At 38.8% G+C, this 23504-nt stretch overlaps 4 protein-coding genes across 5 annotated transcripts; all 4 read right to left on the reverse strand.

Moving 5' to 3' along the window:
• Window positions 1–1888: 1888 nt before the first annotated feature.
• LOC127368525 (trace amine-associated receptor 1-like) lies at window positions 1889–3811 on the reverse strand. Its single transcript, XM_051409438.1, has one exon. It carries the CDS (start codon window positions 3696–3698, stop codon window positions 2697–2699), a length of 1002 nt encoding a protein of 333 aa, XP_051265398.1. The 5' UTR covers window positions 3699–3811; the 3' UTR covers window positions 1889–2696.
• On the reverse strand, window positions 3620–15847 carry LOC127368540 (trace amine-associated receptor 1-like). The gene is made up of 3 exons (XM_051409458.1): window positions 15418–15847; window positions 3994–7978; window positions 3620–3710 (listed from the first exon to the last, which is right to left on the reverse strand). Exons 1-2 carry the CDS (start codon window positions 15640–15642, stop codon window positions 7223–7225), a joined length of 981 nt encoding a protein of 326 aa, XP_051265418.1. The 5' UTR covers window positions 15643–15847; the 3' UTR covers window positions 3620–3710; window positions 3994–7222.
• On the reverse strand, window positions 13977–15831 carry LOC127368544 (trace amine-associated receptor 1-like). Its single transcript, XM_051409461.1, has 2 exons — window positions 15768–15831; window positions 13977–15438 (listed from the first exon to the last, which is right to left on the reverse strand). Exon 2 carries the CDS (start codon window positions 15355–15357, stop codon window positions 14653–14655), a length of 705 nt encoding a protein of 234 aa, XP_051265421.1. The 5' UTR covers window positions 15358–15438; window positions 15768–15831; the 3' UTR covers window positions 13977–14652.
• Window positions 15848–19322: 3475 nt separating the features above from the next.
• On the reverse strand, window positions 19323–20789 carry LOC127368539 (trace amine-associated receptor 1-like). 2 transcript variants are annotated; one of them, XM_051409456.1, is made up of 2 exons: window positions 20522–20789; window positions 19323–20383 (listed from the first exon to the last, which is right to left on the reverse strand). In XM_051409456.1, the coding sequence occupies exon 2, from the start codon at window positions 20369–20371 to the stop codon at window positions 19391–19393; it is 981 nt and encodes a 326-aa protein (XP_051265416.1). In that variant the 5' UTR covers window positions 20372–20383; window positions 20522–20789; the 3' UTR covers window positions 19323–19390. The 2 variants fall into 2 exon arrangements, with proteins under 2 accessions (XP_051265416.1, XP_051265417.1); XM_051409457.1 differs by lacking the exon at window positions 20522–20789 and having other exon boundaries at window positions 19323–20176; window positions 20273–20475.
• Between the last annotated feature and the right edge of the window lie 2715 nt (window positions 20790–23504).

A 23504-nucleotide genomic window follows, 5' to 3' on the forward strand; every position in this document is an offset into this window, starting at 1 on the left:
TCATATGTATCAAGAATAATGCAGAATCAAAATTTAAACAGTGTAAACGGAATCAGAATAGAGAACAATGAGGCTTCATATCAAATTATGAGCAAAATATAGACGAGGGAATTAGAAATAAAGGGAAACATTTGTATTGAAAACAGTTGTATTGGCATTGAAACAAGTATTGGCACTGTAAAAAGAGAGGAGGGGTCTTAAGGGAGGGGCAAGTAGAGCGTGGTTTGCATATAATTTGCATATCTGCATACTCGCCGTTCGCTCTGAAGCCTCTGGCATGGTGGCATTACTAAAATGTCCTGTTCACCGGGAACTTCCAAACCCAAGTAAAGGCCTATTCGCACGGGACTAGTATTACCTGGGGACCTCATGTGATTTAGTATTTACCCCACCACGTCTGTGTTTTGTTCGTACTGTTTCGCATGGGATAAGTGAAGTCTGTATTTTAAAGGCACACTATGCAAGATTTTTACCTTAATATAACAGCTTCAAAGTAATTTCGATGGTAAACGAACTCGTAGTATAGCGAATCATCCCGATAGCAAAGCAGGAGAGGGCTCATCATCATCATCATCATCATCGCTGTCTATATTCCTCCGTCTGGGAAAGCAGAAGCAGCGTGTGACGTCATCCACACTGTGACTGCAGGACTACAAACGAAACACCCGGAGGCCTTCATCATCATCACAAGGGACTTCAACTACGTTTCTCTCTCTTCCACACTCCCAACCTTCCACCAGTTTGTCACATGCACCACCAGAGACAATAAGACCTTGGATCTGCTGTATGCAAATGTTCCTGACCCCAAATCGCACGGGACTAATATTATCACATGACCTCTGTGTTTGGCAAAATATGGTAGGTAATTTGCGCTGGAATTTTTACTTTACAAATTACGGACATGGCAGATTTGCAAAAGATCACAGACGACCTCCGCAATTATTACAAATTACTAGAGGTCCCCAGGTAATACTAGTCCCGTGCGAATAGGGCTTTACTTGGGTTTGGAAGTTCCCGGTGAACAGGACATTTTAGTAATGCCACCATGCCAGAGGCTTCAGAGCAGACGGCGAGTATGCCGATATGCAAATTATATGCAAACCACGCTCTACTTGCCCCTCCCTTCAGACCCCTCCTCTCAACGCCAAAACAGTGACAGAAAGTTTAAACTGAAAATTAGTGACACTGAAAAAAAACTGAAATTGTAAAAAAATCTGTCACTGAAAAAAGAAGTAGATTGTCATTGAAAAATACAAAAAAATCCCAATAAATAATAAATAACATTTTAATTATTTTAATTTTAATTAAGTTTCTTTTTACAGTGCCAATACTTGTTTCAATGCCAGTACAACTGTTTTCAATACAAATGTTTCAATGCCAATGTTTCCTTTTTCAGCACTTGTTTTTGTTTTCAATGCCAATTTTGTTTTTGTCAAATTTTAAAGTCACCGTTCTGGCTCCATAGAGCTCATAACTTGTGCACTTACCAAGGGGACAGCAAGGTCTGACTGCTGTACCCCCGGGGTGCACGACCCAAGTCCACAGGTACGTTGCGTTTAGTGACCATAGTAAAATTAAGCTACAGTGATACGTGATGTGTGATAATGGCAAGTGGGATCATATTATATTTGAACTCCGTTACATATGCAGGAAAAACCCTGAATGACTTACCTTCAAGATGATTTAGCTGCTCCTGCCTCCATTAAACCTGACCGCCGTCGTCGTCTTCTTGTGTTTTGGCGGACAACGAAGCGCATGCGTGTCACAAGGCGCATGCGCGGATTCAAAACACTCAACACTATTAAAACTTACTTGGTATTTCTAAGTTCATGTGCAATGACTATGAAACCTTTTGTGATTATGTGAAAATACATAATAAAACCTACTCTTCCCACACAGTTTATTTATTACATGAATGACATATATAGTTTCACTTGCATAATTCCAGTTCTCACTGATATTTACAATTAGAAAATAAAAATTGTGACAGTTAACCTAATAAATATTACTACACCACAAAATATTTTTTTTCAGTGCAGAGGTAGGGTCATATAAATACAATCCCAGTAGAATTCACAATCATTATGTAAAGGATAAAATGTAATGTAATGTATTAGACTGAAAATATATTTCATAATGTGTGCTGCAAAGGCAGGGAGTGGTTTGGAGTCAATTATAGTTGTGGAGGATACACCTCGTAAGGTATTATCCTGCCAAAATCATGGCCATGTCATCACCTTAAATGGGTTTTCAAATTTGTCGGTCATGTATTCTTTAAAAGTAGTGAATTGAAAACGGAGGGAATATTAACCAAAGTCTGATCATGACAGCTATAAATATATATCTATACATTACAACAAAGTCTGAATAGGTGAAACTTGCCAGAAAATCCTTATTCTCAAATATCATCAGTAACAACAAACCCAAATTCCTATTTTCTACTACTGATAATCCTATCAGTCTTCCCACAGCAATGCTTCAAATACTACATGTAAATACCTTTCTAAATCTATTCAAATGCCTGCCTGAGGAGTTATTTTAAATGTACTCTCTATTTCAATATACTGCCAAGTTCTGCAATAATATCATATAATGTCATGTGTTTATTGCATTTTACAGCTTAGTAAAAAATATGAATATTTATAGTGCCAACCTTTATTATTACATATAATTACTGACAAGTTCTAAACAAGAAATCAAAGGAGTTTTGAATTAGAAAAATCTTCTTGAAATATCTTTCCGGAAATTATCATTTTAAATGCTGACCTGAACCAGCTGTAAAAGAAAGCATAAATAAATGGATTGAGCATTGAATTTGATAATGAAAGCCAGTTGAGTATTTCAAAGACAGGGAGTGACACTTTAGCATTGATAGAAAAAAGAAATGTCAAACAAAAAAAGAAAGGAGTCCAACATAACAGAAAAACTCCCATAACTATAGCCAGAGTTTTAGTGGCCTTTCTCTCCATCTTACTGACAGTTGCTCCAGACTTTGTGCTCTGACAGGTTGTGTTCTGGATGCTGTTTGCCTGTCTTTGTGCAACAAGAAAAATCTTCAGGTAGATACTAAGCATTATAATGACTGGTATATAAAAGGAGAAAACACATGCTAGAAGGGTTGATATTACAGCATCAATTAAACAACTTTGTCCACAATTTCCTCGATTAAAATCTGCAATCATGATGCCAATTCCAATTACAGCAGCAACTGCCCAGCTCATCAGGATCATAATCCCAATGACACGATCATTTATTTTACTTCTATAAGTGAGAGGCTGACATATTGCATAATATCTGTCAATCGAAATACAACACAAGTTCAAAATAGAAGATGTGCTCAGTGTAACGTCAATGCTACCTCGTACTTTACAAAATAAAACTGGTTGATACCGACATGAGGTTACAGAGAATGCCATGCTAAAGGGACAAACTAAAACTCCTACAAGCAGGTCAGTCACAGCCAGAGACAGGATGAGGTAGTTAGTAGGGATGTGGAGCTGTTTAAAATAAATGATGGAGATTATTACAAGAAGGTTTCCACATATTGTGACAACAGATAATGAGCCAAGGAAAACATACAATAATACACATATAATGGAAGGATTGCTTGTAAATACATAAGTTCTATTATGTAATTCATAGCAGGGATGTATGTCATTAACAGTGTAAGTCCCATTGAAAGTCACTGCTCGTTCCATGCTCTCAGATTCCTGCAAAGAAAATCCAATATAAAACTACACTGAGATACATTAATGTTATTAAGAAACAAAGACATTACATTGAATAACAATAAAGACTTGTAGTTCAAGTTTCATACCATCAGTGGTGAAAAAAAAAAGGAATATTAACCAATAACATTGAAAAAACCTTGTAGATACTTGAATATTTATTTCAGTATGTGACACCACAACATTAATGTTCTAAAGAAACAAAGTTAAAGTTAGTTCAAGTTAAACTAAAAAAATGCATAGTTTATTAGGTTTCATACCATACCATCAGCGGTGATGTTTGTCCTTCATTCTTCTGCTGTGCAAAACCTTTTTACTTGATGATAAAATATTCAATACAAATCCCTAATTACCATAATTAATACAAAGGTATTTTGCCCAATCAGATGGGATACACTACATTCATGTCTGCATGCATGAGTAACATCCTGTTCACATCTGAGCAGCGTGTGGCATGTCCGGCACGTGATGAATGTTTCCCTATACACTTTTCGCTGTATAATGTCTTTGTCTTGTCAGCAGTTTAAAGGACACTTTAAAAAATGTAAATAATTGCACATCTCACAGAATAAAATCTATTCGACACAATGGTACAGGCATTAAAACACTATCTTTATTTTACTAATACTTTTGACATAAGCCTCATTTTAAAGTAGGACATTATTATGGGATCAGTCATACAGTGTACAAAGGCCCTAACTTCATACTGTGAGACAAGTGGGTTTACATGATTACATACCTGACCAGACTGTCACAGCCAGTCTTTTGATGCCTGTCAGAAGAGTTAATTTAAATATTCTCTACATTTTAATATACTGCCAAATATGCAAAAAAATGAATTTATACTCGTACATATTAATGTTAATGGATGACTGCAAATTTGTGTACAAAGTACAGTAGGAGTAAAAATATAACTGTGTATGACTGAGAGTGAAAATATGAATCTTTATTGTGCCAACCTTTAGTATTATATATACATTATGAGGGACAAGTTTATATTCTAACTCAGCTCTCTCAACAAGAAGTCAAATGAGCTTCATCGGGTATATAAGCAGAATGACAACGCTTCCAATACACATATGAGCTGCCTCAGTCATTCAGTTGTCCAATCAGAGGACGATAGTGATCAGTTAACTAATAACTATAATCACGTGATTGGGGTTAGGGCTAAAGATATACTGGGCCTAACATTGGTACTGACCAAGGCCCTGGACAAGATTTCTCCTCTAATTGTAGATTGGGGTGAATCTGAGGTAAATTGGCCTGTAGTTTGAGCTTGTCAGCTTCTAGCTAACATGACATTCCAGTGAGAAACAACAGTTAGTAGCAATGATAATGCTATATACACAAAAGTTAGCTCTACAGTAGTAAGAAATGACCCTTTAAGTGTCCTAAAACATAAAGGCTTAGTCACACCGCCTGCGTCTGCGTGGGTTGTGTGGCGGAACATCTTCATTTTTATTTTGGTGTCCATGTTAACAGATTAGAGCGGTCACACTGCCCGCAGCGTCTCACGCCTATGTGAACAGGGTGTTATCTGCCAACATGGGTTAAAAGCCCAGTAGCCCCACTCACACAAGTAACATTAGCATTTAAAAAAGTAAAGTTAGCTTAACTGAAGACAGGCAACCAGACAGCTGACTTAAACAGACACAACGAGAAACTAGGCTCTCTCAAAGCCATCCACAGTGTTGCAAATGCACAGCAGTAGCTAATGATGTCAAATCCACAGGCAGAGCACCATCAGCAGACGTGTTGTGATGCGACTTTCTTGCTTCTTCCTTACTTCACTGCTTTCGAAAGCTCTGCCTGAGATTAATATGGTGTAAGCTTAAACTGGTTCTCCTCCTACCTGGAAAATAGACAATTTTGATGTTTCTGTAAGCAATTTTGTCTCTTCATTGTCCAAAATCAGGTTTGGAGAGACTCAAGGATCAATTCTGCATCCATCTCTGTTTTACATGTATATCCTTTTTCTGGGGCATATTTGTTCATTGCCATGGCATCTAATTTTTTGCTACTGACCAACACATATGTTCCAATTATCTGTACTGACTCTGGTATGCTTAGTTCACTACAGGACATTTTCATTACTACAGTGTTCTTTTTATTTGCCTTGGCAAAGCACGTCAGGCAAAAGCTAATGTGCTTGTGGAATGGAGCTCTGTGCACAACCAGGCAATCAAACGTGATTTGAGAACATGAAACAACAATCACAACAATGAGCTATGAATTTCCCCTTACCCTCCACATACTCTGTTCCTATAACATGTATCAGCATCAAAACGTGCTTGACTTGATTGGTCCAAGTATGACATTAACGAGTGGTGCAACTCTGTGCCTTGTGCTGAAAAGTCTAAAATATTTTTACTTAAATTTGCGTCTAAAAACCGCCAGAAACAATGGTTTTGCTGCTAGAGCATCACTAGCATCACATCTCTGTGGGATCACTAGCTTAGACAGGTTACAGGCTTTTCAAAAGTCCATATATTTTAACCAGACACTTATTTTAGCCTCTTTAGACAGACTGCCTGTTCATTTTTGAATTATAAAATGTTATTAACTTTTAAAGCACTGACAGTTATTGTGTGAAGTTCTCCTATTTTCAAATATGTCATGTTGTCTCCTACTATTTTATAATGTTGGGAGTTCATAGCGCCCTCTAGCGGCAGCAGTCCACCTTGTTTTGTTTTTTTTTGATTATTCTTACTTGCTGTGCTTCGGGTTGACTGGTGAAGCTGAGCTGGTGAGTTAATATGTATACAAAGTGTTTATTTAACTTGAGTTAAATATCATAAATATGTCCGTGCCATTAATGAAGCGATGTTGTTTATATTTTGTGTTTTCCAGTTGATTACTTGCTGACGGCACGATCACTGTTTACGTGCTAAAAGAAAAGCATGTGTGGAGTTGCTGATAAAAGGAAATAAACCCGTGAAAAAGATATTGAGTGTCGGAGCTGAGTGTGACACTGTTTCGCCGGTCAAACGCACCCCGTGCAGTGGGATTTAGTTTAATAAAACCGTACAGTTATATATAATTGAACTGATGATCACTATGTGTCTGCATGTAGTCTGAGATCATCCAAACTGTTCACTGTGTGGTGTGTGGACTATCAATTTATGTTTTGGGATTCGGGTGAACTGACCCTTTAATTTGACTGAGTGAGTCAAAGTATGTGTTTGGGGGGTGACTTAATTTACAACTGAGTCTTCACCTTTTATAGCAACACTCAAGAAATGCCTGAGGAGGTCTTCCAAAATAAAAAGGCTAAAAGGCTTCTGTTGTTCACATTTTCTTTTTTTTTTATTGTTTATAAAAAATATCATACGATCCTTGGCTCTCAAAAGATGTTTTTATCGTGTGTTTTTTATATTTTCTCCCAGATGGAATACAGTGTATAGTATTTTGTGTATATATATTTGTGTGTTACTGTGCTATTCATTATACTTATAGACACATCTATGAAATATTTTAGCAAACCACACAGTGAATCAGAGCAGCTTTGAGTTAGTAAAATCACTCTGAATTATTTTTCCGGAAATAATAATTCTGAAAGCTGATCTGAACCAGCTGTAAAAGAACGCATATATAAATGGATTTAGCATTGAATTTGACAGTGCAGGCCAATTAAGAAATTCAATCAAAGCAAGTGGTACGTAAACATGGCTAAAAGACAGAATGGTGGTAAAAAGAAAGAAAGGTAACCAACATACCAAAAATATTCCCATCACAATAGCCAGAGTTTTGGTGGCCTTTCTCTCCATCTTACTGACAGTTGCTCCAGACTTTGTGTTCTGGATGCTGCGTGCCTGTCGCTGTGCAACAAGGAAAATCTTCAGGTAGATACAGAGCATTAAAAGCACTGGAAGGTAAAATGAGAAAAAAAGTCCCATTATGGTTGCCAGTACGTTGTCGACGAAACATGGTGCAGCGCATTGTTCTTGGTTTATTCTTACAATAATTCCAATAAAGAAAGATACCCCCCAGCTCATTAAGATCATGATCACAACAACATGATCATTTATCTTAGTTCTGTATGTCAGAGGCTGACACACTGCATAATATCTGTCTATAGAAATACAACACAAGTTCAGAATAGAAGATGTACACAGTGATATATCAAATGCGCCCCGTATTTTGCAAAATAAGTCATCATAGTACCGACATGAGCTTATAGAGAATTCCATAGTGAGAGGAAAGACTACAACTCCTACAAGCAGGTCAGCCACAGCCAGAGAAAGGATGAGGTAGTTAGTAGAAGTGTGGAGCTGTTTGAAGTAAATGATGGAGATTATTACAAGAAGGTTTCCGCATACCGTGACAACAGATAATAAACCAAGGAAAATATGAAACAATACACATTTTGCAGAAGTGCTCCTTGTCAGTACGTAAGAGACATCGATTTTATAGCAAGGATGTATGTCAGTAAGAACATCAGTCCTGTTGATGCTGATTTCCATTTCTAGGCTTGTACGTTCCTGGAATTCAGTTACCCTGAATCTAAAAAATGATATTGAGAAATTGCAGTCTTATTTGATTGACAAAATATTATGTTGAGTTTTAATGCAGTATTTAAACAGCTGCTTTCTGTTATCCTACCTCTTCATACATTTTCATACCATACCTATTAAACTCTCTAGATCGTCTACACATTAGTAATGATTAATGTCCTTGATTACTGTGGAGCTCTGCAGGACAGACTTAATGTTATTAATTCATATTGCTATAATTAATACAAAGATCCCTTGTCCAATCATATGTAGGATACTGCATCCTGTGATATGCCATAGCAACAAAAAATTTGCTGTGTGTGTGTGTTTGTGTGTGTGTGTAGGTGTGTGTTTTGATCTTATCAAGAATGCTATGCTAAAAGTTATTGTATAAACAAAATGCATAGTAATGAACTTTCCCCTGGCCCTTAAACCAAAAAGGTCCCTGCCTGGGCAAACACTCAAATACTGAACCTGACCTTTGGTAAGTCAGCGAGGTGGGTTGGGTTATCTTACCCAGTCAAGCTGTATTCTTCTATAATTTGTCTTGATCAGGTTTTTCTTACTTAAAGGGAAATATTCTGCTTTTCCTTAGTTACTGCTATATATATAGTTACAGCTGGAGATTAGCATAATAGGTCTACCTGTTTGGTAATAAAGACCACGCCTCAAACTCATTTAATTTCCACAAAAAAAGTACTTAAGCACACCTTATCTGTACACTCCCTCTTTGACGCAGGTTTTAACATGACCTGTGTCAGATTAGTAAGAAAGAGAAAAATAAATACTTTAAACAGTTGACTACAAGTTTCTTTTCAACCCTTTAGACAGTCATCTTCTTGAAGATTTGTCACCCAGACGTTCAGTTACCTGCAGCAATACAGTCAGGGAATTTACTGGGGAACATTAGATCCTGAGCTGTTTTGCCACTTTTTCACAGCTCACTCTTGCCTGAATTGCGACCTTTGAGGTGCTCCATCCCATCCCACCACAACATGCAGCCCACACACCTCCAAACAAACGTAGCCCCGTCGTGCAACATACCCTCAGCACCCCCTTCTCCATCTGTCACCCCTAAACCAGCCAACGTTAAGCCAACCACCCTCAGCCCTCTTCCCAAGGGCGTTGATAAGAGAAGTAGACCAGTCCTCTACCAGGGCCGGAGGAGAATCACCCAGACCAACAGTTTGTACTACCTCATACATGATTTCACACATGGCTTTTACCAAGGTTTGCAGGTGATGTAGCTAGACTACTCCTTCACACACCACAACTTGCAGTCAGGCATCATTATAGTTCTAGAAGCACTGCAGAGAGTGGCAGCTTGACGCAACAACTCCCGCTCTGCCTCTTATTTTTTCGCCTTAAATTTTACTACTTCTTTATTTCTTCTTAAACAGCACTGTGTTTATTGTTGTAAACAGACCTCCAGTGTTGGTAGTTAATTTTTTACTTTTTTAGCCGTAGTGGAACTTAGTTTTTTTTTAAATATAAACAATGTGTAGGAATGTGGACACAACAACCACCACACAACAAAACACCGGATGTTCACGTGAGGACTTCCTACGGTATCGGGATTTACGTGACGCATGCCCGAGGGAGATCCCGGTGGAGTTAAGGAGACAAAGGAGAGGAACCAGAGCAGGCACATTGGTGAGGACCAAGAAGACAGAGAGGCGGTGGAGATGCAAGTCATGTCTTCCTTTGCTTGTCATGGGAAACGTACGCTCGCTGAACAACAAGACAGACGAGCTCTCGGCCCTGGTCAACGGACAGCGAGAGTATCGGGAGTGCAGCATATTTTGTCTGACGGAGACATGGCTGAATGACATTACACCAGACTGTTCAGTGGAACTGGCCGGTTTTTCACTAGTTCGGGCAGACAGGAAGAAACAGAGCGGTAAAAAGTCGGGAAGAGGGCTCGCTGTCTTTGTGAACTCTAAATGGTGTAACCCTGGACATGTTGTCAAGAAGGCAGAAATCTGCACACCTGATATTGAACTGCTGGCCATAGGGTTAAGGCCATACTATCTACCCCGTGAGTTTACGGCCACTATTGTCATCACTGTTTACATTCCTCCATCGGCAGTAGCGGCGCACGCCTGTGACGTTATCCATTCCACCGTTGCAGACCTGCAGACACGCCATCCCAGGGAAGCTGAAAGCCATCATGGACAACCCCTCTCATCCTCTCCACGCTGAGCTGAGGCAGCTCAGGAGCATCTTCAGCTACAGACTGACCCAGCCCCTACCGCAAAGCGGTTTGGAGGCTTGTTTGTACCATCTGCCATCAGACTCCACAACGCCTCAGCACCCGGTACCTCCAACCCCAGCAGATAACGACTGGTTTAGAACTCCTACCTACAACGCACAAACCTTTTGCACTATTTATATTTAATTTCCACTTCAGTAGTTTAGTAGTTCTAGTTGAGTTTTAGCTTTTTTAGTTTTAGTCAAGTTTAATTTTCTGCTCATATTTTGGACTCCATGTCCTACTTGAACAACAAATAGTGTATATACTTTAATTTATAGTTTTTATATCTTTAATATTAATAATATTAGCAATATTTTTACTGTGATATTCTTTTTTTTCTGTTTTTGTGCTGCTTTGCCCTATTGCTGCTGTGTCAACCTGAATTTCTCCTTCGGGGGATAAATAAAGGAATTATCTATCTATCTATCTATCTATCTATCTATCTATGAGCCTAATACTAGTTGATAATGATAAACTGTTAAAAATACTTTAATGATCGGTCCAGCCATCGATGTTCAGCCACATTGCATGCCAATGAGCCTGATTGTCCAAGCCAGACATCATTAGAGCATTTTAGACCCCTTCTTACCCACATCTCTCTAGCTTCATCACGTTTATTCATTCCGTCCTTAAGATTGAATCTTCCACCATACAAGTCTACATCTGCATTATTAATTTTATTATCAAACTGTCCTCAGGGGCACCGTGTTCAGCCATGTCCCATTCATACATCAGTATTTTTCAGCCTAAAGGTCTCCTAAAGGCTGAACCACATCCTACACCAAAACCCCCAAAAATTTTTCCCTCACTTCAGACCTTCTCACTCACTGCAGTTCACCGCTTCCACACTCAACTACGATCCCTCTTGTCATGCAACTATGTCTGCCATTCATTCTTTTGACATTCTCATATACCACCTTAATGCAGCAAGACCAACCTGTCTGGTCCACCTCAAGCCCATCTACCCTTTCTAACTACAGTCTTACTTTTGTCCATTCAAACCCATACAGGACTACACTAACTCTAGGCTAGCTAGCCAATCTTCTCCTCAAGACCATGTTCATCACAGAAACAGGCAAAGTAGCCACACGTTTTTGGTTTCACCACCCCTTTCCCTAAATCCTATCCAGATCAGGAATATCCGGCAAGCTATCCTCCACCTCCTCCTCCTCCAATCTTTCCATTTTAAGTTCTTTTGGGGGCTCTAACTAAAAGCAAAGAATAAATGGCTCTCCCACTATGAGTATCAACTCCCTCAGGGTTCCCTACCATATTCTTGTACAAACTCCTCCACCCATCGACAAACCCGATCTCTCCCCCATCCCTTTATCCCTCACCCTTCATTCCCATACCACTTCATCCCTCAACCACCAACCCTTACCCTACATCCCTCATCGTCCATCCCTCAACCCTCAACCCTCATCCCTTCATCCCTTCATCCCTCCTACAGTTTATTATCATATCAGTTTACCTTTATCCACTATATGCAATAAACTATTCTAATTCCATAGCCTCATTTCTTTGTTTCGTTCTGTAATTAATCCTAAGATTTTGTTTGAAAATCTACAATTTTTGCTATCAGTTGCCCGATTAAAGTCAGTTTAGGTTATTATGCAGATCCTTTCCTGAACTGCTTTGAGATGCAGTTTTGTGAAGATCCCTCCCAGTCTGCTTTACCTTGCTCTGTTGTCTCCTTTACAGATACTTACTTACTTGGCCATGTCGGTGTGACTTATAGAAGACTGCCCTTCTGGGAGTTTCTGTCTCTCTCTCAGCCTGGCCTACAGCAAGTCCCTCAACCTTCTTCTTTGGTTGGTTTGCTGCACCATCCAACACACATTAAACCACATTTCACTCAACCATGCACCTCTAACATTACTGATACGACTGATATATTTACACATCTCACCATTTAGTTGATATGTTTGGATTTTAAGTTCAATAAATTACTTGTCTGACTGATACATCTGTGCATGGCCTCCCTTTTTGTTGCATAGAGCCAGTTGGTAACAAATGGGGGTTCGATATGTTTTAAAGGGTGTGTTTCACACATATTGAAGGCTTCCTCTGGCATGATTAGGGGTGAATTGGATGGTTTTGTTACTGGACTATCCAGTAAGTGTACTGCTTCATGGATTCTACCTTAAATTGTGTTTTCCTGAACTGCCAATAAGAGTTAAAAGCTGGTAAGTCATTTGGAACCGTTTTTCCTGATAGGCATAAGCAATGAGGGGCACTAGCTGTCTCCATTGATCTTTTTCTTTTTGTGGTTAATCAGGTTACTGGGCTCTGGGCTTAATTTATATCCTGCCACTAACCTGCATGAAGACTAGGGTTGAGTGAGTCAGCTAGTATTGGTTAGTCAGTTAGCTAGAGGATGGGGTTCCATATTTAAAGCAGCCTGTCATCTTTTAGGTTGGTGTTTGACAACTTAGTCTTTGTTTGCAGTTTGGGCCTATCTGTGGTGTTGTACAACAAAGTATTTAGTGTTAGAAAAGTACCCCTAAAGTGTGTAATTGCAAAATGGCTTCCATTGAGAATTAGCTAAATTCTAATTAAAAATATAAGCTTTGGAAAGTAGCTGACCATTACGGTGTTACGGCTAAGTTAAATAAAGATGTAACTGTTGGATACATTAAAAGCCCAGTTGGTTTATAAAAAAAGTTTTGTCTCTTCTAGTGGGGAGTGCAAGTGTGCCTGTAGAAACGACTAGCGTGTCTGATGTTGCTCCCCCAGAATAAGTGGGCTCAGTAAAGTGAGTAATATAGCTTCTGTTCTGTCTGGTCTTAGGCCTGGGTTAACATGTGAGCAACAACAGCAGCTTGTCCTACTACAGAAACAGAAAAAGAAAAGTGTTCAAGAGGTAGAAAAATGAAGACAAGATCCCGCAATCGGGAAGCTAAACTATTTCATGTTCCGGTTTGTAAACAATTAGAGTTGGAGTGTTATAAATTGGAGTTTATAAATCAAGGTAAGCTCCAGGCTGAGCCACAGAAGGTTGAGGACCAGTGTCAATCACTGTGCGTACTCTGCCATTTGATGTTGCTGTTAACTTTAGTTAGTTCCAGAGAGATAGTGTGGTTGTGCTTGTTGTTGTAAACTTTTTATATACATTTGATTTCTTCATTCTAAATTCAGTTATTAATAGAGTTATTTGTGCTTGCTTTTGTATAATGCTAAAAATTTAGTAACATGCATTTAAATTATCATCCCTGGATCACTGAATCTTGTTTTTCTGTCGTAACATTTTTTGTTATTGTTTGTTGCATAAAAATTAATTAGCACCTTCTATAAACAGTCTATCCCCCCATAGCTCATATTCTCCGGGACCACTGCTGGCCACGGTATGTAAGAGTTTAACATGCGCAATTGCAGCATTTTTTAACAACCATTTAACAGTACCAGAAAATAATGACTTAGATTTGCTCTTTGTCTAGTTGGCAGTTTAAGGCCAAGGATACTTAAAGGATAAATAAAATAATTGCACAAGACAGAAAAAAATCTCACACAAGTAACATTAGCATTTAATAAAGTAAAGTTAGCTTAACTGAACACAGGCAACCAGACAGCTGACTTAAACAGACATGAGGAGAAACTAAGTTCTCTCAATGCCCTCCACAGTGTTGCAAATGCATAGCAGTAGCTAATGATGTCATACAAATTTCTTGGTGGGTGCCTTGGTAGCATCGCAACTCTGTGTGATCACTAGCTTATACAGGTTACAGAGTTTTCAAAACTCCAGTGATTTTAACAAGACACTAGACTGACGACCTGTTCATTTTTCAAATGATAAAATGTTATTAAATTTTAAAGTACTGCCAATTATATAATTGAACTGATTATCACTATGAACCTGCATGTAGTCTGAAATCATCCAGCACTACCCAGTGAATGTCACTGGGTAGTACTTAGTTTCTTCTCTTTTCTTCTTTTGTGTGCAATGTTGTACTGGTAATTAATATGCAGCAATTCACTTTTTTCATTATTGTTTAAAAATTGAAAATAATGTCGTAAGATCCTTGGCTCTCAAAAGATGTTTTCATCATTGTGTTTTTACATTTTCTCCCTGATGTAGCAAAGTGTATAGTATTGCATGTCTATATATACATATTTGTGTGTGAATGTGCTATTCATTATAGTTATAGACACATCTATGGAATATTAACCAAACAGTGAATCAGAGCAGCTTTGAGTTAGTTAAATCACTTTGAATTATTTTTCCAGAAATAATAATTCTGAAAGCTGATCTGAACCAGCTGTAAAAGAACGCATATATAAATGGATTGAGCATTGAATTTGACAGTGCAAGCCAATTAAGTAATTCAATCAAAGCAAGTGGTACGTAAACATGGCTAAACGACATAATGGTGGTAAAAAGAAAGAAAGGTAACCAACATATCAAAAAAATTCCCATCACAATAGCCAGAGTTTTGGTGGCCTTTCTCTCCATCTTACTGACAGTTGCTCCAGACTTTGTGTTCTGGATGCTGCGTGCCTGTCCCTGTGCAACAAGGAAAATCTTCAGGTAGATACAGAGCATTAAAAGCACTGGAAGGTAAAATGAGAAAATAAGTCCCATTAGGGTTGCCAGTACAACATCGATGAAACATGTTGCAGTACATTGTTCTTGGTTTATTCCTACAATTATTAAACCAATTCCAATTAGAAAAGCTATCCCCCAGCTCATTAAGATCATGATCACAACAACATGATCATTTATCTTAGTTCTGTATGTCAGAGGCTGACACACTGCATAATATCTGTCTATAGAAATACAACACAAGTTCAGAATAGAAGATGTACACAATGATACATCAAATGTGCCCCGTATTTTGCAAAATAAGTCATCATAGTACAGACATGAGCTTATAGAGAATTCCATAGTGAGAGGAAAGACTACAACTCCTACAAGCAGGTCAGCCACAGCCAGTGAAAGGATGAGGTAGTTGGTAGAAGTGTGGAGCTGTTTGAAGTAAATGATGGAGATTATTACAAGAAGGTTTCCGCATACCGTGACGACAGATAATAAACCAAGGAAAATATGAAACAATACACATTTTGCAGAAGTGCTCCTTGTCAGTACGTAAGAGACATCTATTTTATAGCAAGGATGTATGTCAGTAAGAACATCAGTCCTGTTGATGCTGATTTCCATTTCTATGCTCATGCGTGCTTGCAATTCAGTTAACCATACATACAGTATGAAAAACTATATTTAAAAATGTTCAGTTCTGTTTATAACAGAATATTATGTTCAGTGTTCCTACGTCTTGTTATGTTTTCATACCATACCTATTAAACTCTCTAGATCGTCTACACATCAGTACTGATTAATGTCCTTGATTACTGTGGAGCTCTTCAGGACAGACTTAATGTTATTAATTCATACCACTGTAATAAGTACAAAGCTCCCTTGTCCAATCAGAGGTAGCATAATGCATCCTGTGAGATGCCATAGCAACAGAAAAGGTAACAATGTGCTGACTGTGTGTGTGTGTGTGTGTGTGTGTATGTGTGTATGTTTGTGTTAATTTTGATCTTATCAAGAATGTTGTGCTAAGAGTTATGTATAAATGTATGTATAAACGCAATACAAAACAAATAATCGTGAACTTGGTACAGGAACCAAAACCTCCCTGCCTGAGGAAATCCTCAAATACTTAAAAAATGGCTGACCTGAAAAAATTGTGCATTAAGCACAGTTTTTGTGGTTAAAACAATAATAAAAAGACTTAATGTCATTATAGTAACACTACTAGCTGGTCCAATTAATACTACACTACAGTATGTAGTATTCCAGTAAAAATAGCAATGGCAATGTTGGCAATGTCAGTCAGACCACCACTTTAACACTGTGAACTTAAATGATGAGAATGACGTTACAACAAACTTTAAAAAATCCAAAGCTTTTGTGATCCCTTCCTCTTGTGCCAACATGATGCTGACCTTTTTTGTTTTGAGCGTGATTCCTATAAACAATTGAATGGCTTGACAAAACTTGGTGCCCAGTGGATGAATCCAAATGACTTTGCTGATCTGATAAGCTTTCCTCTAGTCCCACCAGCAGATCAGTTGTTTTACTCATTCTGAGAAATATCTGAACATCTATTTGATAGTTGGCACAAACTTTTGTACAAACATTCATGGTACCTAGGTGTTGAATTTAATTAGTTTCCTATCGCACCACCATGAGGTCCAAATTTGTGTTTTTGATTTAAATGTCCAACTATCCCTTAACTTTTCTTCTGTTGTCTTCAACAGGTCTAATACTTTGGTTTATGATTAAATACCTAAAATCAGGGAAAATGGTGAACAGTATACCTGCTAAATATCAGCATGCTAGCATTGTTATTGTGCGCTTGTTAGGCACAGTGGTACTTTGAGCTAAATGTTATTGTCAGCACAGTGGAGCGGCTGTGGCTCAAAGGTAGAGCGAGTATATCCAGTAATCGGAAGGTTACTGGTTCGATCCCCTGCTTGTCGCATGTCGAAGTATCCTTGAGCAGGATACTTAACCCCAAATTGATTCTGGGCTGTGTCATCGGTTGTGAATGTGAATAAGTGAGTTCAAGGTTTCTGTATGATGCGTGAAAGGGTGAAGGGTGAATGTGACACGTAGTGTAAAAGCGCTTTAAGTGGTCTAGAAGACTAAAAAAGTCCATTTACAACCTCTCAGAGCTAATAGCATGGCTTAGTCTTGTTTTGCTTGGGCACTGTCAGATTGTAGGTTAGAGGCAGCAAAAACTCATATAGTCTAATAAATGATGACATTTGAACAAAATCATTATAGGCTAAGGGTTGATTAGCCTAGAGCATCCCTCGCAGGCACAATGGTTACTAATTAAGCCTAGACATAAACCATCAATAGAAGTTTTAGAATCCATCACTTGATATTATGTTTACTCTCAACACTACAGTGCATCTCTGTTGGCGATAACATGGAGGTGTCGCTGTTGGAGAGCTGTCCCTTCTTGAGAGAAGACTTGTGGGGCAGGACTCTTAGGGTGTACTTGCAGTATTTTTGAGTGGCAGGCTGTTACCACAGCTCTGTGTGTTTAGTGTATTTTTAGCGTTTTTCCTACTTTTTTTCGACACTATCTCCATCGTTACGCATGAAAACAAGGATATGCAACTGGTGAGATTAGCTGACAGATGGTGTAATCCTGGGTACATTAGTGTTAAAGAGCAACGCTGCACCAAGGACATTGAGCTGCTAGCTGTTAGCATGTGGGCTTATTAACTGCAGGGACGTTATTGCAATAACTGCATACATCCCCTTTCAGACGATGCTACAGTGGCCTGTGAGCTCTTTCACATTGTCGTTTTACAGCTGCAGACACCGTTCCCACAGTCCCTCCTGCTCATCTCCAGGGACTTCAACCATGCTTCCATGTTCTCCACTCTCCCCACCTTCACCCAGTATGTTAAATGCCACACCATGGACAATAAAACATTAGATATACTGTATGCAAACAAAAAGGATGCATACAGTCTTTAACCCCTCCCCCCAATTGGTCACTCAGATCACAACCTGGTTCATATGCTGCCTGTTTACATACCTTTGGTCAATAAACAATCCCCAACCACAAGGTATGTGAGAAAATGAGGAGACCAGTGAGGCACAGAGAAATTGTTTTGACACCACAGACTGGAAAGTGCTTCGCGGGCCACATGGGGAGGACATTGACAGTTAACCCACTGCATCACAGACTATATAAATGTCTGTGTAGAGAACACTGTGCCTACGAAGAAGGTTTGGTATTTCTCCATTAAAAAACCCTGGGTGATTTCTGAGTTTAAGGCCATGCTTAATGAGAAGAAGAGACTTTTCAGATTTGGGGACAAAGAAGAGCTGATGAGTGTTCAAAGGCAGCTGAGATGGGAGATAAGGAAAGGAAAGGTCAGTTACAGGAAAAAGCTGAAGTAGTGCCTCCAACATAACAACACAAGGGAGGTCTGGAACCAGAGTTCAAACCTGTCAGAGACTCATCCACTCCCTATCCCTCTCTGGTCACCCCAAACCTCCACCCTCAGTGCAGCTGAGACGGCTTTTTTTGTACATCTTAACATGATACATAGTTCTACTGATTTTCATACATGCTGGTGAAACGGCACTTTGGGTCTGCTTTTTTAAACTTTGTAGGCGGCACAATCAAGCCATTTTGACACACCGATGTGAAAAACTAACAACTAACTCTAAAATGCTGCCATTTGGGACGTGTGTTTTGGAAATTTGATATATGATCTACATGTGTACCACTTTTCATACTCATATGTGAAATGTGTCATTGGGGCTGCTCAATAGGGGGCAATGTCAAGCAATTTTCCCACACATATGTTCGAGACCCATAGAATCCCAGTCCAAACTCAGTAAGAAACATTCAGTTGATTTGGTGAGAAGAACTGAAATCTGAGAGTTTACATTCTCATCCTTTTGCTCCCTTTAACACTATCCATAATATCGCAGCATGATCCACAATGTTCATGTTTGAATAGGACCATTAAAGAACAATTAAATAAATCAGACTTATGTTTAAATGCTAAAATACAACTTGGCCATTGTAGAAATGATGACACCCAAAGTGATTGCCTAAAATTTGTGGGGGGTTTTTGGTCAGAATGGGGCCAACACATTTAGAGACCAAGCACAATCAGAATATTGTACATTGCTTGTTTTAGTCATTTACATGACTGCATGAACTGACAGCTCATTATAATGAGAAACTGACTGATAATTAGAAACTGACAAACTAACAGACAGAGGTTTGTGCCTCAGTCAATGTTTCATGTTAATATGTAATTTTTATTGAATAATAACAAAAAAAACCATAAAACATGACACAGAGGTACAGGTTTCAGAAAAATCTTTACTCTGCCAAATTTTATCAGTAGTTGTATTCAGCACAAAGAATATGTCAATGCAGTTTTGAGTTAGCAAAATTACCTTGAAATATCTTTCTTGATATGATCATTTTAAAAGCTGATCTGAACCAGCTGTAAAAGAAAGCATAAATAAAAGGGTTGAGCATAGAATTTGATAGTGCAAGCCAAATGAAAGTTTCATACACAGGCACTGGCACTGACACATGATTCAAAAACTGCAAGTTTGCACAGAGAAAGAAAGGGGTCCAGCACATCAGAAAAACTCCCAGAACAGTTGCCAGAGTTTTGGTGGCCTTTCTCTCCATCTTACTGACAGTTGCTCCAGACTTTGTGTTCTGGATGCTGCGTGCCTGTCCCTGTGCAACAAGGAAAATCTTCAGGTAGATACAGAGCATTAAAAGCACTGGAAGGTAAAATGAGAAAATAAGTCCCATTATGGTTGCCAGTACAACATCGATGAAACATGTTGCAGTACATTGTTCTTGGTTTATTCCTACAATTATTAAACCAATTCCAATTAGAAAAGCTATCCCCCAGCTCATTAAGATCATGATCACAACAACATGATCATTTATCTTAGTTCTGTATGTCAGAGGCCGACACACTGCATAATATCTGTCTATGGAAATACAACATAAGTTCAAAATGGAAGATGTGCTCAGTATTACATCAAAGCCATCTCGTATTTTACAAAATAAATCTTGATGGTACAGACATGAGGTTACAGAGAATGCCATGCTGAAAGGAAAAACTACAACTCCTACAAGCAGGTCAGCCACAGCCAGAGACAGGATGATGTAGTTGGTAGGAGTGTGGAGCTGTTTGAAGTAAATGATGGAGATTATTACAAGAAGATTTCCACATATTGTGGCAACAGACAATGAGCCAAGGAAGATATATAATAAAACACATACTGTGGAAGGGGTGCTTGTCAGTGTGTAAGACACTTTATCTATTTCATAACAGGGATGGAAGTCAATGTAGGAACGGTTGTCAGTGACTTCTGGTGCCATGTTTCTGGGTTCCTGTAAATTAAATTTCTATTAATTATTAACAATATTAAAAAAACATCAACAACAACAAAAACAATTTGCCTTGTATGAATGCAGAGTTACAATATTAGTTCTCTAGATGAAAATACAGCGTTTCAGTTCATGTCTTACCTTTTAAACACGTAGTTCACGTATCAGAGGTGATGGGTGTTCCTTTTTCCTGTTCCACTGGGCGCAGTCTTGACTTTTATTAACCCTTCTCTCATTTACTATAATGAATACATGCATCTTCTGTGCCAGAGCAAGATACTGTACTGAAGATGAGATTAACTTTTTAAACCCTTTTTTGAATCCTTTCATTTCACCAAAGCTGCTAATATCTGAGTTACCATTTAGGTACTACGATCTTGGACATGACACCAAAAGTCTCCCAGCCAGATGTTTCTTATGCCTAACCCTAACTATTTAATATTTGAGAGTGGGCCCACTCTGATCCTGTTTACGTCATTATAGTAATACTAATAGCTACAGTAACACTGGTAGCAGTAGTAGTAGTGACAGTTTCTGTCCATTCTCTCGCAACTCGTCAAATACAGTAGCTTGGTCAGTGGCCCTACATAGTTGGTACCCCTCTAGCATAATTTTTGGATGCTCCATCTAGCAGAAAGTTTTTTGCCATTCAGAAGTCAGAGTCAGGTGACATGGTAAGAGTAAGAAAGTGTGTGTATGGAGGAGGGGATGTGTGAAACAAACAAAAGACTTTCACGCAGGAGACCGCAGTTCATGTTCAACTTTATTTTTAAAGCGCCTTTCAAAACTAGAGTCACAAGGTGTTGTACGCTGCAAAAAGAAAGTTTAAAGAGGAAATAACAATAAATAATACATAACATAATTAAAAAATAAATAATAAATAATAACTACACAAAGGCAAAAAATCATTACACGACAAAGTACTTACAAAACAGCTAAGTTTTTAGCAGCTTTTTAAAGCTATCAACTTACTCTGTGTTTTTTATAATTGAGGCAAGGTGGTTTCAGAGGGTGAGAGCCACAACTGTAAAGGCTTAGTCATCTTTGGTTTTAAGCCTAGATTGTAGTACCGCCAGAAGGCCTTGGTCAGTAGACCTCAGGGATCTCACCCAGGTCAGAGGACCCACTACTTCAGTAAAATAAGGTGGTTCCAACCCATGTAGTTCTTTAAAGGTAAATCAAATAATTTAAAAATCAATTGTGCATTTGATAGATAACCAATGTAGATTGTGCAGCACCGCAGTGATGTGTGGCCTACGTCTTGTGTTTTTTTGAGGCTTGCTGCTGAATTTTTTCTGTAAATTGTGTCGGGGCCCATGAAGAGGACTTATGTTAAATCACATTATGTTAATTAGTGTCCCGTAATGTATGTACATAACTAGACTTTCCCAACTAGACTTTCCCCCAGTCAACCGTTAGTTCCTGACAAGATTCTTGCGGCTCATTCACAGGCCTGGCCGAATGTCTTGATTTTTATTTCGTTGCCTATGTTAACAGATTAGAGCGGTCACACTGCATGTCTCACCATCTCAGCTGTGTGTGCTGCCACACTTCACTAGAGCATCGAGGTCTCACCTATCTTTTCGAGCTTCTCCCAGCAAAAGAGCTCAATGAAAGGATCTGTTGGTAGTCATATCCACGTATTTCACTACAGTTTAAATGGCTGGCAGCAACAGCTCTGCAGAAGCCATGCAGCTGACATACTCTCGATGTGAACACCATGCACGTGGAAGCCAACTCTACTGGGATCTCGAAGGACAGGGGCAGTTTAAGCCAACAGTACCCCTCTAGAGACCAGCAGCGGAGGCAGAATCCCTCTGAATTCTGCAACTCAGGAACAGATGATTTCTGCAGCAACGAAACAGATGAATGCTGCAGCTCTGGAACTGCCAAATGCATGTGGTGTGATTACTTCACAACCCAGCTGAACTTACTGCTACTGTTAATAGTATGAATATCCAGCAAAAAGCGACGTACATGCACCCGGCCATCCACAAAATGCAAAAGAAAATGTGGTTCATTAGACCAGGCCACCTTGCTCTGTGGTCCAGTTCTGATGCTCACATGCCCATTGTAGGCACAGAAATCACCTGACTTCCTCCTTTGCTCCTGTCATTATTACTACGGCCACTTGTTGTGGGGCACTTGCCGAAATGATTATTTGTGTTTTCAAACTCCAACAGACTGGAGAAGCTACGGCGGATAAAATAGGTTCCTTAAAAAGAAAAGAATTTCCGACAGTTTTCACAACAAATTTATTCTGTTCTTGTTTTGTTTGTTTGTAATTATAACTGTAGTTTGTGGCTTTACTGTTTGTTACCCTGTGTGTACTTTTATCAATGTAATGTTTCTTTTTCCTGATATTGGTATTAAAAGCAATATCATGGTTTAAAATACAAGTGCTTTTATCTCATATTTTTTTTAAATCTAAAGTTTAATGCACGTTGATCCAAAGGCTCACTTATGTCTTCATAATTATGTCTCCAGTTAGATGATGTGATTCAAGAGTCTTCAATTAGAGGTGTGAATGTGTGGTTATTGGTCCCTGGGCTGCCTTTGGCACAAACACATGTACGTGCACACACACCCACACACAGACACACACACACACACACACACACACACACACACATTTCCTGCCTGCATCATCTCACCTCTTCTACCTGGGGCCTTATTGTTTTCTAGCAATAACAGAACTAATAGAGCAAAACAAATGTGTGGCCACTTAATGATCTGAATAATGACATAATACACCACAGAGTCCAATTTAACAAGGAGCAAACAAGAAATGTGAGAAAAGCCCTCCTTATGGTCTAGGGAATACATTCTGGTTTTTTTTTAGTTGTTTTTTTGCTGATCATTCAATCTTCTTTGATTTACGTCATGGTGTTATGTGACTGTGCACATATCTGGACAATAGAAAAATAACAACTAATTAACAGTTGTCAATGGACTTTGATAGTTCAGAAAAGTAACATATAGCTAAAATTATGCCATCTAATCACACTCACCATCACGCTTGACTGAGCCACTGACAGTGAGGGGTTCTGTCGTAAAGGTTCATCTGGCAACAAAAGTTAACCCTGGCAAGACTTTACAACCTATAGTTTCTATAATACTTTAT

The sequence above is a fragment of the Dicentrarchus labrax genome, unplaced genomic scaffold, assembly GCF_905237075.1.
Source record: "Dicentrarchus labrax unplaced genomic scaffold, dlabrax2021, whole genome shotgun sequence".
NCBI classification, from domain to species: Eukaryota; Metazoa; Chordata; class Actinopteri; family Moronidae; genus Dicentrarchus; species Dicentrarchus labrax.